This window comes from Anarrhichthys ocellatus, unplaced genomic scaffold (genome assembly GCF_004355925.1).
Source record: "Anarrhichthys ocellatus isolate YVR2014 unplaced genomic scaffold, GSC_Weel_1.0 scaffold27, whole genome shotgun sequence".
In the NCBI taxonomy this organism is placed as follows: domain Eukaryota; kingdom Metazoa; phylum Chordata; class Actinopteri; order Perciformes; family Anarhichadidae; genus Anarrhichthys; species Anarrhichthys ocellatus.
The window spans coordinates 4163705-4178385 of NW_022280057.1; the positions used below are offsets into that span (position 1 = coordinate 4163705).

General features: G+C 42.3%; 1 protein-coding gene across 1 annotated transcript; it reads right to left on the reverse strand.

Moving 5' to 3' along the window:
• Positions 1-180: 180 nt before the first annotated feature.
• Positions 181-14541, reverse strand: f8 (coagulation factor VIII, procoagulant component). Its single transcript, XM_031862843.1, has 27 exons — positions 14340-14541; positions 13984-14081; positions 13509-13631; positions 12232-12444; positions 11489-11671; positions 11241-11344; positions 10849-10969; positions 10456-10732; positions 10194-10359; positions 9938-10025; positions 9505-9722; positions 9215-9359; positions 8772-8981; positions 7290-8155; positions 7020-7165; positions 6161-6326; positions 5829-6068; positions 5388-5616; positions 5102-5284; positions 4692-4808; positions 3748-3819; positions 3456-3541; positions 3155-3304; positions 2801-2945; positions 2551-2699; positions 1031-1213; positions 181-770 (listed from the first exon to the last, which is right to left on the reverse strand). The coding sequence occupies exons 1-27, from the start codon at positions 14501-14503 to the stop codon at positions 615-617; spliced, it is 4998 nt and encodes a 1665-aa protein (XP_031718703.1). The 5' UTR covers positions 14504-14541; the 3' UTR covers positions 181-614.
• Positions 14542-14681: the final 140 nt, after the last annotated feature.

Here is a 14681-nt window from a genome sequence, read left to right on the forward strand (position 1 = left end):
AGATGTTCAAATGTTCAAACACACACCTGAACTTGGTTAAGAGTTTTGAAAGCAAACAATTGAATTTTGCTGGAACAGAAGTGTGTGTTTGTGTGTGTGTGTGTGTGTGTGTCCTGTTTTTGTGTTTGTGAGCAAAAGACGACGTCACAACGAGGCGATAAATAAATGTTAGTGAAACCCTTTGAGATTCATCGTTTATATAAACTCTAATAAAGCAGAAAAATACATTAATACTAACTTTTCCAACAATATACATCAAACATTCAAACTTTATACATCCATCTGAAATATTTACACACGTTTACATTCAAAAGGTTTGCTCTGAAGTGAAAGCAAAGCAAATAGCCTACTGTGTTCCTTAGCTGTGTTTTAAAAACTGTGGCTCTGTTTAAATTCACATCTTAAAATAGATTTCTACCAACGTTAGAGATCCTTTTTAAAATGACATCAAACAAGATTCTTTGCTAAATAAAAAATGTCGAACAGAACAAATAGCTTCTCTTATACAAACAGCTTCATGTCATATATAACTTAAGTGCTCTTAAAAAGAATTTCAAAATGAAACCAGGATACATTACGCTACTAAAATGTTGCTGCGTGGCGTTGGTGAGTTGTCAGGGCCCCTGCTGTGTGTCACAGCCCAGGACCTCCAGACGCAGGGCGATGTCATTGATCCAACCCCGCGGGTGGATGCGGAGGTAGCGGCCGAACAGAGGAGGATCAAAAACGGTGAGAGCTTCATCGTCTGACTCGTTGTTTCCTGTGAAGATCTGAGGAAAGAAAAACAAAAATAGAGAAACAGGAAATGAATCGATGAATTAAATTAACACAGAAGACTGTGTGTCACTAACACACTTCAATAGGATGCCTTTGGTGGGTTGTCAGCTCCATAACACAGAGTGACTCATCCACCTGTGTAGCAGTAAGGAAACTGTGCGACAGATTAGGCCTTCTGAATCGATGATCCAGTGAAGGAATACGTGAAATGAGTATCACTGGCCTTCTTTTATTGGTAAACTGGGATGTGTACCTTTTCTCTTTGGGAGCTCTCCTCCAACACACTGCTCCAGGAGTGACCATCATGACTGACGGTGACTGAGAACTCGGTCACCATCATTTGGGTAAACACTGATCGTGCTCCTTGGGTTACGACCCCTGTAATGCGTTTTACTTTCCCCAAGTCAACCTGCAGCCACTCGTGAGGGTTGTTGTTCTGGGCAGAAAAGAGCAGAGGAAACATTTCTAGATCTTACAAAGGAAAAAACAGATCTGCAAACAGGTATACCAGGGTCTGTATTTATTCATTTTGTTCTGTTCACTGATTTGATTTTCACAAAGTATATTCACCGTCTCCAAATGAGAACTACACGAAGATCATGTGATTATGAAATGATATGAGCAGAAATATGAAAGCCAGAAGTGTAATGCATAAAATAAAATAAAGGACATCTCATGAAACACAAATAAATAGATACCAGTTTCTGAACGAGGTAGAAGTAGGCCGAGCAAATGAAAACAAAAAACAGATGTAGGGATGACCAAAGGGAACACCACACCACTTCCTCTCCCACAATACGATTAGGAAACTTATAACCTAGGAAAGTGTTTCTGGCAGTGCATCTTTTTCCACTGACATGATGTGGCCGCACACTGCAAAACCAAACATCAACCAACAGTTAATGAGGGGATTTTGTTCCCATTTTAATTCATTTAACCAACATTTATGATCACTTCTGGTTTCAACTGACATGCAAAGAAAAGCCCCAACAAACAAAAATGACCCAAAGTTAAACCCTATCTTAAATCACAGCTCTCACATTTTTACACAAGGAAAAGTAAATCCAGGCCATCCCATTTCATTCTGTTTCCTGGAACACGTTTTCCTGTTTAGCCTGATGTTGAGAACATTGAAAAATGAAGCTACTGTTGCCCATCTGTTTAGGCCATTACAGCCCTTTCAGGTTGCTATTCTAGAGAATAGTTGGCACACAGTGGTTGACCTCCAGCCATGGATCACAAGTGCTACTGATTGGCGTGTGACCTTTAATAACAGCTCAACAGTTTGACGGAGCGATGATTCACACCTCTACGGTTCAGTGCTGCAAAGAGTGGAAATGTTAAGCTGAGGAGGAGGAACTAGAGAACAAAACAATAATAAGAAAGAAAGAGGAGAGCGAAAGGGTGGTAAGTCTTATAATCTCTGGTTCCCATCACAATGTGAGAGAGCTAACGACTAATATCAATGACATCATTGCTAAGCGTGGTTGCAACGGAGCACACTTTTGACCCTACCTATCATCAATGCAGACTTGTGAGCTAAGCTAGCTGTTCCCCTCTGCTGTCAGTGTTCATGCTAAGCTAAGCTAAGTGTCTCCTCTGGTTGTAGCTTCATATTCAGCAGAAATGGTGTCAATCTTTTCATCCAACTCTTGGAAGGAAAGTGATCAAGCGTATTTACATGAATGTCAAATTATTCCTGTCAGTTACTCTTTAACTAGTGGTATAAATTACATTAGACAAATAGACAGCATTTGTGTTATTCGTGTTCACCTTTGGCCTCCAGGCGTTGGCGCTGCCTTCCTGGTGGAGGCGAGCGAGGCCGGGGCTCCAGCTACGCAGCAGAGATGAATAAAACGAGGAAGCACTAAAGCTGGCGTCAGGAATCAGCCTCTTCTGGAGCCCGAGAGGGAGAGAGCAGCCTGCTCACACGCACAAACACACATATAAGAGTCGTTCTCTGCACTTTCATACAGATCAAATGAACTCTGCGATAAATTCTGCTGCTGCCGGTGTAACTCACTGTTGAGATCGCAGCCCAGCAGCTCCAGGCGGAGAGCAGGCGTTTTCACAAAGTTTACCGGATGAATCCTGACGTAGCGAGCCACAAATGGTGGAGAGAAGGGGTTGTCTTTCACCTTGGAGCTGTCCATGTTGCCATAAAATGCCTAAACCAGAGCCATGCAAACAATTCAGTTTAAACTTCAAGGATCATTGAAACGTGCTTGAGATAGGCAACCCATTACATTGAACAATCTGTTGCCTTTACTGTATTCATTTTACAATGAAACCGCATGATGTCATGTTTATGCAGCTGCAATTAGAGACCACTAGTGCCTCTTGGTACATGTAATACTAGTAACAGCAGAAGACAAACTTTGTTCTGCCGGTTTCCTTTGTAGGTGGTCCACGTCTCTTGGTCCAGGCTGTAGGAGATGCGGAAGATTGCTATGTAGTTGTCCCTCAGCTTGTAACTGACTCCCTGTGTCTGCACAGCGTGCAACAGGGTGGGCCTCTGAAGGTCAACCTAATAACACACATTACAGCACGTTTCACTGTGTTTCTGTTTTACACAAGGATATTATAAAAATAATACTCAATTCAGATCTCGCATTCGCACACTACACAATATAGCATTGTTGTGCAATGGTTAACAGGAGAACGGCTGTATATCTTACTTGTATCCATGACATTTTGTTTCTGCCCATCCAGGCATTGATGAAACCCGACTGCTCCAGCCTCGCCAGCCTCGGCTCCCAGTTATCTGGAAACACGTGTGTAAACACGGTTATAATCCAACTCAGCGTGGCTAATTTCCTGGCTTTCAGATTTCATAAAGCTACTTGGTGGCCACAAGACTGGGACTTTCATTCTCAGCACACTGAGCATTTGTGGTAAGCACTTCCTCTCTCTACAAATATTGACAAATATTGTGGGTCTTACCCTTTTAAATAAAAAACACTGTCTTACCTATGTGATCTGATGCTGTAATCTGGGAATCCTTGATCCTTCCTGATTTCATCCCCAGAGGCAAGACACATCCTGCATGTGAAAATTCCAACTCAATATTGCCTTCCACAAATCCTTTTCTGTGCACTGAACACATCTGGACAGTACAGAACTACATATCTGTTTTCACATTTCTGGAAATGATGAAAAGTGGGAATCTACAGGTTTACTTCAGATATTCAATTTTGCAATATGGGAAGTGCATGAATTAATAAAAAGCCCCATAAATTACACAAAATACTTTAAAGTGTGGAAGATGTGGGGAATGCCACTGACATACACACAATGTGATGAAAATTGCACTGACAACATTGTTGTCCATCCATCCATCCATTTTCTTCCGCTTATCCGGGGTCGGGTCGCGGTGGCAACAGGCCAAGCAGGCTGACTCAGACCTCCCTCTCACCGGCAACATGTTCCAGCTCATTCTGGGGGATCCCGGGGCGTTCCCAGGCCAGCTGGGAGATGTAATCCCTCCAGCGTGTTCTGGGTCTTCCCCGGGGTCTCTTCCCAGTTGGACGTGCCTGGAAAACCTCCAGTGGGAGGCGTCCAGGAGGCATCCTAATTAGATGCCCGAATCACCTCAGCTGACTCCTTTAACGAAGGAGTAGCGGCTCGACTCCTGATGACCGAGCTCCTTACCCTATCTCTAAGGCTGAGCCCGGCCACCCTACGGAGGAAGCTCATTTCGTGACAACATTGTTGTCACAAGTCCAAATGAACCGGACTGTTGGAAAGGTGGAAAATTGGAGCGACACATTTATCCCGACGTTGATGCTAGTATGGCAAAAAAAACCACCTACAGTGAATCCACCATTACTGCTCTGTTTAGCTATAAAATGACATTCTAAATATTAATATTATACAGATATGTTTCACAGATATGAGCCACTCGGTGTACCTACGTGGATTATAGACCAGTAGTTTAGCCCTCATGCCGGCCAGCTGGTAGTCTCCGATAGTGCACTCCACAAGCCACGTGCCGACTGTGGGGGGTCTCATCTCCACCGTGCCAAACACCCCTGAGTGACATAGGGCAATGTAACACATGAAATAATAGTCAAGAATAAGGCATTCAGAGTGCAAGTAAGATAATTACTTAAAACAGAGACAATAAAAAGATGGAAGCTAGATTATTTTCTATGATTACATTTTTTCACTCCGTAAAAATACGGACAGGAATCATAATAACTCAAATCTGCAAATGCAGGGGTAAACATCTGTTCATGTGTTGCATGTTTTTATGCAACACATGAACAGAGAGTTTGCATGATCGAAGTGTAATGCGTCTCTTTATGCGTGTGTCTGTGTTTACCAGGGAAGAGGTTGTAGACCCCCATACGGTGTTCCTTTCCGGTGTGAACAGTGAAAGGTAAACCATGGAACTGCACAGCGTGGTACTCTCCATCACTTCCAACATTCAGAAGGTGCCACCTGACGAGCTGGTGCTGGGCGACCAACAGACCAGGAAGTGTCTCTGCCACATAACCGTTTATTGCTATGGAAGAACGCAGGCATTATTTCTGAGATTACATTTTTGAGTTTGAGATTAGAGTTCGCTCATTACAACATGACACCAACAATCAACCATTTTTCTCCACCTGCAAACTTATTGCTGGTGTGGTACCAGGGGTCCTCAGTGTTGGCCTGACAGGGCGGAGCACAGTGCCGCCGCAGGTTCTCCTCCATGTACCAGCTTTTAGTTTCATCAAAGGTGTGGAAGAGGAGGGCGAACTCCTGGACGTCTGGCTGCGTGTTCTGACGCGTCTGGAGAATACCGGATTTACAGATCACCAGTGGACCAATCAGACCTGAATGAAGGTCCTTCTCCTGGAACATAGAAAAGAAATTTTCTTCTTGTCATGTAACTATAGCTCAAGACTATTAGCATTAATAACTATTTCATTTGTGATTGCCATTTGATTTCCGTGCAAGGAAATACATTTTGGATAAGAATTTGTACAAATGAATACAGACAGTAAACACTGTATATCTATGGAAGATAAAGTAGGAACAGGCTTAAGGCAAAGACCTATCCAGACCTTATCCACAGTGGAGTAGTAAGCCCCAGTCTTGCAGGCAAATTGAGTGTTGGTTGGTCCTTGTTTGCTGGTTACTCTCCAGGTATATTGCCGTGCCTCCCCAGGGGCCACAGGCTCTCCTGGGACCCCGGGTGGAGCAGAGGAGGCATGGGTTTGGTCGATGCCGGCCCCCTGGCTGCGGTCATAGACCCCCTGAAGGTGAAAGGAGTAAGGCCTGGATGCCTTGTTCTTGAAGACCACCTTGAATAAGACACATTCACCAATAAAAAGTTAGTATTATTTACTAAATCATTCAATATTCTTTTATTTTGCTCAGGGACAATATCACTCACAGTGAGGACACCATTAATCTCAGCTCTGATGAAAGGTCCCATGATTCCCAGGTGTTGTTGGGGCTCTCCTCTGCTTACAGGAAGTAGGAAGTCTTTATCGCTGTAGGCCCGAAACACCACCTTCTTATAATCTGGCAGGAACTTCCTCATCCCTCGACGCATCTCTCTAAAAAGAGGAGTTGAATCAATACTGCTGCTTTACACATTGGGATTAGAATGAATAAAAAATAAAAATAAATCTTTTGTAATTGTGAAATGTGTCTTCTTCTTTTTATTTGATCCATGTCAAATAATAACATAATAAAGAAATTATCCAAAGCATCACCTAGTTCCAACAAACACAAATTAAATGAAGTAAGGCTCCTAACACCACAAAAGAAAAATGTTGGATAAAAAAAATGTTGATTCCTAAATCAACAGGATATTAGCATGCTAACGAACCAACATTAGCATGGTAACATGCTTAAAGCATGCAATAACCATTGCATGTGATCATGTTGATGTTTAGCTTTTTATCACGCTAACATGTCAACATTAGTATATTAAAAATGAGACATCCTAACATTTAGCATTTTAGTTTATTAAGGACAGAAGGAGAGAAAAAAACAACAATGAAATAGATTGATAAAACTCATGACTGTGCATTTGTTGTGGAGCTTGAGCCGGGAGACCATTCAATAAGCATAAAACCACAAATTGTGCAATTTCACATTTTTGTTTATGTACAGATTAAAGATACAGAAAATAACATGTTAAGCATGTTAGCGACCTTTAGCGGTGCAGGTAGGCACATTTTTTAATTTTCCACAAAACAATGTTAAGGTCCTGCACGGGTACCTGGATGAAATATCATTCCTACCTGGGTTTGATTAACTGGTGTGGTTTTCTGATGCCGTAGTCCCAGCTGATCTCCTCAGCAGCAATGTAGTAGACTTTGCGATGGCTGGTGTCTCCGGAGCGCAGGTCCATGTAATCCAAAGCAAGTATATCTGATGTGCCGTTCACCTATGATCAAATTTAGCATTTGCTGCGGTTGAGGGGGGTGTGTTTCGATTTGTGACAGTAGCCAATATATGGATATATATATACTTAATGAATGTACAAAAGACATACACACGGAAAATAGTACCTCTTGTTCGTAGTCATCATACTCGAGGGACAGATCAATTCCTGTTGTGACGTTGTTATTAACAGTGTAGTTGTATTCCAGATCTGGCAGATCTACTGTAAGTCGTTCAGGTTCAGACCGGATGTGGTTTTGTGGGACTATGTTTTGATCCATCTCTTCTGAATTGCTTAGCCCTACAGTTGAGTCCTTCTCGTTCAGCTGTGGATTGCTGTCAAGTAAGATCTCGTTGCTCTCTTCGAGCTTTCCATTCGTCCCATTATTCACACTTGACGCTTCTTTCCTTTCCTCAGCTTTTACCTCGGCACCAGCCTCAGTCCTATCTTTAGCCGCTTCTTCTCCAATCTCTAGCTCAGGTCCTTCTTCTTCTGAGGCTCCAGAACCGATATCTACATCTGTCCAGTTGCCGTCCGCTTGTCTCCTGTGCCTGCCACCTCCCTCTACTCCAGGTTCAGTCCCATTCAGAGAAACTGTCCGCTCCCCATCTCTCTCTATTTCCTCCAAGATATCCTGTGGGATTCCTCCCTCTTCTTCTGGTGATGTTGCAGTCACTTCCTTCAGCTGAGATGCTGAATGTTGTTCACCCGCAGTCCCCTCAGTTTTATTACAAATGGCATTTTGACTGGAAGTGTTTCCTGATTGAGTATTGTTATTCGCGAGGGGTTTCTCACACACTGGAACCAACACTGTGCGATTTTTAGATCTTCTGCCCCTCGGCTGTAGATCTGGCTGATCGACATAGTCAAAGTAATCGCCTTCAATCTCGTCATGATCAACTCGGTCTCCATCGTCGCTATGACGTACGCTGTAGCGGATGCTCATCCCCTTGCTCTTGAGGCTGCCATCATAGGCACTGATCTCCCACTCACCTGGGAGAAGACAATTTATGACTCAAGAGCGACACACAATCCGAGAAGCATGACTCATCAAAACAATATATATTTCTATACAAGACCCCATATCAGCAGTATCCTGATGCGTTGATGTGCATCAATAAGTCAAGATCTGCAGCTGTCAAATTTCTCAACATCGAGGCATGTCAGTGCTTCAGGAAAGCAGCATTTTTATGTTTCAGCTACTGAACCCTGGCTACTTCATCGGACTGTACAACACATCTTACGTGTACAATATATATTTGGTTATAGTGTCTTGGAAATTATTCTGATTATGCTCTTTGTTTTTGTAAGTTTGTTGTAGAAAAATAAGACAAATGGAAATTTGAAAGCTACCGAGTTTGCCAAAGCTCTCTTGACGAAGCTCTGCACTAAAATGTGAAGCTAGCACCTGTTAGCAACTGCAGTCAAGCCATACAGTAGAGTCAGCCAAGCTTACCTTCCAAAGCACAAATAGCCAAAATTTCCAGCTAAAAGGTACTTATATTACGGTGACCTTCAGCACCATAGATTCCAAGTATTCAATTAATGAGTTATTTAAAATGTGGTTACACCCACCAACATTATCTAACAAATAAGACGTCAGTCTCACCCATCAGCACGGTTTCCATTGGAACGGTTATGGCAGTCATGGGGAAGAGGGTGAGGACGGACTGGTAAAGGCCTTGGTACTCAAAGAGGTTTCCAGTGAAGTAAACAGAGAGGAAGTCACTCTGGGTGCCCACATAGGCCACATGCCAGAAGGCAACGTCCGTTTGAGACACCACAAACTGTCGCCCGCCGAACATGTCGCCGTTTATACCTGGAGTTAAAAGGAAATTAAGAGTTATTAAATTGATGGTGTGATGAATCAATGTATAATGGGCTGATCATACGAATAACAACAATCATACAAATAAGAATAAAACCAAATAAAGTAATGTTTGTGTGGACATAGAGAATGAATAGAAAGAATCCCTTTAAAGCAGAATCCCTTTAAAATATCATCAAATATTTTCAAAATAATGTATCAAATGACACTGTGAATTATCTTACTGTAAATGACATTAGAGCTGTAGAATTTAGGGTCTGTGATGTTCCAGGAGGTTTGGCTGGACTTCTGCATGTTTTCGTTGAAGTACCAACTTCTGTTCTCATCAAACACAGCAAATATCAGGCTCCACTCTTTGTCTGGGCCCAACTGCATGCAGCAGTAGATTCAGTGAAAGAGACAGAGGGTGTTATATTACATTAGTGCAGGTGAGAGAGAACACAGTGGGACTTTTTCAAATAATCCATTCAACATTGCGCTATGTTTACTATTGTTATAGAGACGTTCTTCTCACCAGACGTCCTCTGGTGTCCATGGTGTTGTGTTTGCAGATGAGCAGGGTGCCCACCAGCCCGGAGGCCAAGTCCCTCTCTCGGGAGACGGTGCTCTGATACAGCTGGGTCAGACACTGGTGGTCTCCCTCCAAGGGTCCATCATCTAATGTTAGCCTCCAAACGTAGCTAAACGTCCCGTTGGGCGGCACTCCCATGGAGCACAAGTCTTTCTCTGCAGCTGTTTTAATGTGATGAGATAGATAAAACAGAAAATAAAACGAGAATAAGACCACTAAAAACAAGTAGGAAAACATATTACACTGAAAACTTTATACATGCCGTTTGTGTTGCCAAATTACACATTTTTAGTATATTTGCAAGCTCGCATTGCTGATTGTGATATAAACGATTGATGAGTTTAGTCTGTTGGTTTATGTCTTTGCTTAAGCTTACCGTTGGGGGATCTATGCAGTGGAAGGATCTTGGTAAGGCCATTGGGGTAGATGTTAAAAGGGCGACTGGCCAGGTTTCTGAGCGTGATCTGGAGACACAGTTCAAACCAATGGAAGATCATTAGAAAGCCAAAAAAAGAGCGCTACATCTATGCTTTTGTTTTTCTATGATTGACAACTGATGATTTTTTTCTTTTTGTAGCTTATATTTGATCATGCACATAAGACCAAATTGAATATTTTTTGTCATCACTCACAAAGATTTGATCGTTGATTTTTCCTTTCAGAAGTGGACCCAGCAGTGTCGGGGCAGGGTTCTTCCTCCGAGTGAAAGATCCATCTGTGTATTCCACATACACAGCCTTTGTATACTTGTAGTCCAGGTGATGGGGAGGTGCAACCAAATATCCTGACTGCAACTTACTGGATGAGTCAAAGACGACAGAGAAAAGACAACGAATTCAAATCAACTTTCAATCTCTGTTACTCTTCTTCCATCTCCTCCTCCATCTTTCCTACCTATCTGCGAGTTTGAAGCGAAGGGTGTAGTCCCAGGTGACCTCTTCAATAGCGATGTAATGCTCCCAGGTCCTAGATGGCTGTCCTCCGCTGGCTCTTGCTTGCAGTTGTTGCTTCCTAGGCTGAAAGCTTATGGTGTTGAACATATCCTCGCCATCGACACTGTAGTCATCACCGCTGTCCGCGTTATCCTCGTGTTTGACGTTACGCAGGTCGGGTCCCGGCAGAATCACAGGTTCGGGGCATTTCTCCACCGTGAAGAAGGCGTTCATGCCATCTGAGCAGTAGCACACAATAACCACAAGAGTTATCATTTAAATAGAGGAGGTGAAGTACATTTGATTCGAGTGACAGATTGTCCTAAGTCCAGGAGACTTATCTGGTCTTTCTTACCGTGGCGGTGAGCATGTATCTGACAGCTCATAAGGAAGCGGCCTAAAGTAACAGGTCTCATTTCTGCAGTGATGAATGTCATCGGGGTCATCTCAACGGTGACTTTCCGATGGGTCAACACCTAAACAATAACAATACAAGTGTCAATGTTAGAGGGAGGCCTGAAAGGACGCACTGTCAAATTGCCAACATGACAACTTTCTAGCTAGATTTTGAGACTTTTGGAGCTAGTGCTTTAAACTGGAAAAGAGTTGGCAGCACTGATACTTTCAAAATCTAGCATACTCTTGCTGGTTTGATTGATCATCATTTTTTTTTAGATTTATGAGTTTAGGAAATATCTCCTTTACTCTTTAAAATGTGTGAGTGCTTTCTGTAAAGACTTGAATTACCTGCAAAGTGTGATCCTGAAACTGAATAGAGTGGATTTCTGGAGTTGTGCCTATCCCAATCAGATGCCAGAACACATGTTTACGGCTCTGACACATTGTCAAACCTACACACAAACAGACAGAGAGAGATAAAATTAGCCACATACAACACAGCCACGGATACACTGAGCAAAGGGTTAGCAACACTTAACATTACAACACGACTTCATGGAACAGACTCCCCGTCTATAGCCGGTCTGGTTCATTACCGGGTAATGTAGAGTTGATATATCCGTTGATGGTGTGGTATTCCTTTCTGCCGATGCTTCTCTTGAACTTCTCTCTGCTCTTCCTCTCTCCTATCTCTCCATACCAGCTCTTGGTCTCATCAAATACTGCAAACAGCAGGACAAACGCCGGGTTTCTCCTCTGGCCATCATCTGTGAGGGCACCTGGGAAAAATCACACACATACACAAAATACATGCGATTCAAGATGTGATACTATGCTTGCAATGCTATGGAGCAATTTAAAATACAGGAGCGTTTTCATCTTATTATCCAATATTCCTTTTCCTATACATTTTTGTTCACTTTTCTGAACATTCAGATAAACCCGTGCTCATTGCGAGCGTCTCTATCCAGTGCAGGAATGACAACGTTGATCTGTTGGTCGATTGGTCCACCACTTTGTTCTGGACTGAAACACCCCAACAGGTATTGGAGGGATTGCCGTAGAATTTTGTACAGATATTTAGGTGCCTACTGGGTGAACTTCAATGACTGATACAACATGAGGCTCACATTTGTAGTTTTAAATGAAATATCTCAGTAACTACAGAATGTATACTATTGATTTTTTTTAAATTGTCAAATACTTTGGTTTCTGACACTAATGTAAGAGCTTTAAAGAACAATAATTTACATAAAGACAAGACATGACGAGAGGTAATGCATGTTTGTAGGTGTGATTAGATGCTGTGTCTGTACCCTTTGCCCGACCACACACTGACTTGTTTTGCAGATGAGCAAGGCACCGATGAGTCCTGAGTTCACATCTCGGACTGTGTCCACCTGGGATGAGTAGGAGTAGGTGAGGCACTCTGGATCACTGGAAGTGGGACCGTCATTAGGGCTGATCTCCCACACGTACTTATAGTAGCCTCCAGGAGAGACGGCATCATCCTCCTTCTCATGGCCTGCTGTGTAGTCATCATAGCCGGCTCCTGGAAACAAAGACGCAGCATGACTCCTCTGATTTTATTCAGCAGTAGAGGAGGGTCGAAGCAGGAGAATGGGTGGCACAAGAATGCAAGTAATCCGGTAAAAAGAAAATCCTACAATGACATTGCAGGAACACAACAAATAAATAACGAAACATAACGTTAGGAAAATTATGTTTTGGGAACTTTACCTATAAAAAACATACAGTCAGGAATAAAAGTGAAAGTAACAATGTACACTGCTGTAAAAACATATCAAGAGGATTCACTGACTCAAGATCATTTACAGTACACACACACACACACACTTTTCTTCAATCTTGATATCACATGCTGCTGCGATTAGATCCGACGCCTCATTCCTATATGCGACAGGTGCAGCCTTTCAGATTATGATGAACTCCATTATGATAATCTACCCTGTGACAGGAAGGCCTGAGCTGTTTACAAGAACTGGCTGCTTTGGATCTACAGCAGCATTAGGACATTTGCCAATGGCTTCTGTGAAGGGTATTAACCTTCAAAAGCTGCTCTGATCAGGGATCATTAATTATTTCCTTTGAAGTTGGGTATTATAATTCAAAGGCACCTAACATTAGTCATCAGTCTGTAAGACTGGCCGTTTGGCTCAAACATGCAGCAAGAAATTTGCACACACAAGATAATGATAACCGTTGCTCGCTGTAATTTCCCAAGAATGAGGAGTCAACTTTGTTTTTTAATCTCTTAATGAAGTCACACTGTTTGCCTCTGATATCATTCTGGTTAGTAGCAATTTGACATTTACATCATCGCCTTTTCTGTGGATCTTTCTCCTTCTTGGGCCCAAAATTATTTCAGACTTCAGTAAAAAAAAAAAAAAAAAAGCATGTGAGTAAGAAGATACATTTTTCCTGAAAGCTGTAAAAGTAGGATTAAGTAGTAGGAGTAAGTGTTTTGCCATTGACTCATCTAAACTGTAAAATGGACTTCACATTAAAAAGTGATTATGAGTCAAAATGCTGAGTCAAAAAATGAAGTATGCTGCTGACTAATAAAAAAGCAGCTCCCTCCATTGGGTTTCCTACCTTCAGACTGTTTCCAGTAGGTGATCCCCACAGGGCTGATACTGTAGGACTGAGAGGCCAGGTTTTTAAAGTGGATCATCACCGTCTCACCAGCCTGAGCAACAATCACTGGGCCTTGAATACCTGCAATAACAAGGACACAACATTCTTAAAGAAGTCATAGATATGACCTCCTACTTCAAGACAAAAGGTACACGCTCCGAAACAGAACTGTTCGTTCTTTGTGTTGAAAAGTCAGGCAAACGCTATATTTGTCCACAACATCAGTATTCAAATCACATTATTGACTGTAAAACTACTAAATTTGACTTTTTACTTTCCGTTTCAGGTTCTGGACATTATTTAGTTTGTTTTATTTATTAAATTAATATAGCAGTAGACTATTAAACCATTAATGAAAATTATGATTAAATAACACAAAGCTAATGACATATTTGATTGATTGAGAAAATGGAGAATATCAAAAGAGACCTACCTGTCCATGCTGGCCTTGGTTTGGGGACAGTGTATGTAGAATCTGTATACTCTCTGTAAACTGCCTTGACGTATTTTTGAGGAATATCTCTGGATCTCCTTAAAAAAAAATAATAATAAAATCAATGGAACCAAACAAATCAAATAATAAGAAAATAACCACTTATGAACAGCCCTCTAAATCAATTGTTCCCATCTTTATCAATTGTAATTGTGTTACTTTCTAAAACATGAGCTTGTATTGGAAGCATGGAAGCCTAATTGTACTAGACTTAATTTTCTATATTTTTCTATTCTACTAAACCAGCGTTTGGAAACTGTCTGTGGGTAGTTTGAATTAAACAAAGACATATTCACCTTTGGTCGGGCGCTGGGTCAACAGCGTCCAAGTACACGTAGTCCCAACCGATTTCTACAGCTGCTATGTAATACGCTTTTCCAGCAGCGGACTGTTGCGCTCCTCCGGCGGAGGAGCACAACAGCAGCAGAAGTGTTGCGGCTCTCATCGCGGTCAGCTCCATGTCCAGGGTCAAACACTGCACCGGCTGTGCTGCTTCCCCTGTGGGCTGAAACATTTAAAGGAAGGGAGGGGTGGGGGTTGGGGAGAGGAGTAACAGGGTAGCTGGAATTGCACGTGGGGGCGTGTGTGGTGGGTGAAATGCGCACGTTCTGCTATGATAAGATCAGGTTAAGTCGTAT

Bases quoted from the DNA above. Each gene is read 5' to 3' on its own strand.
- f8 (XM_031862843.1), bottom strand. From the start codon at position 14,503: ATGGAGCTGACCGCGATGAGAGCCGCAACACTTCTGCTGCTGTTGTGC. The intron at 11,672-12,231 runs GTCAGTGTGTGG...GATTTTTCCCAG, and splicing joins CTTGCTCATCTGCAAAACAA to GTGCCCTCACAGATGATGGC. The intron at 10,970-11,240 runs GTAATTCAAGTC...GTTATTGTTTAG, and splicing joins TTCAGGATCACACTTTGCAG to GTGTTGACCCATCGGAAAGT.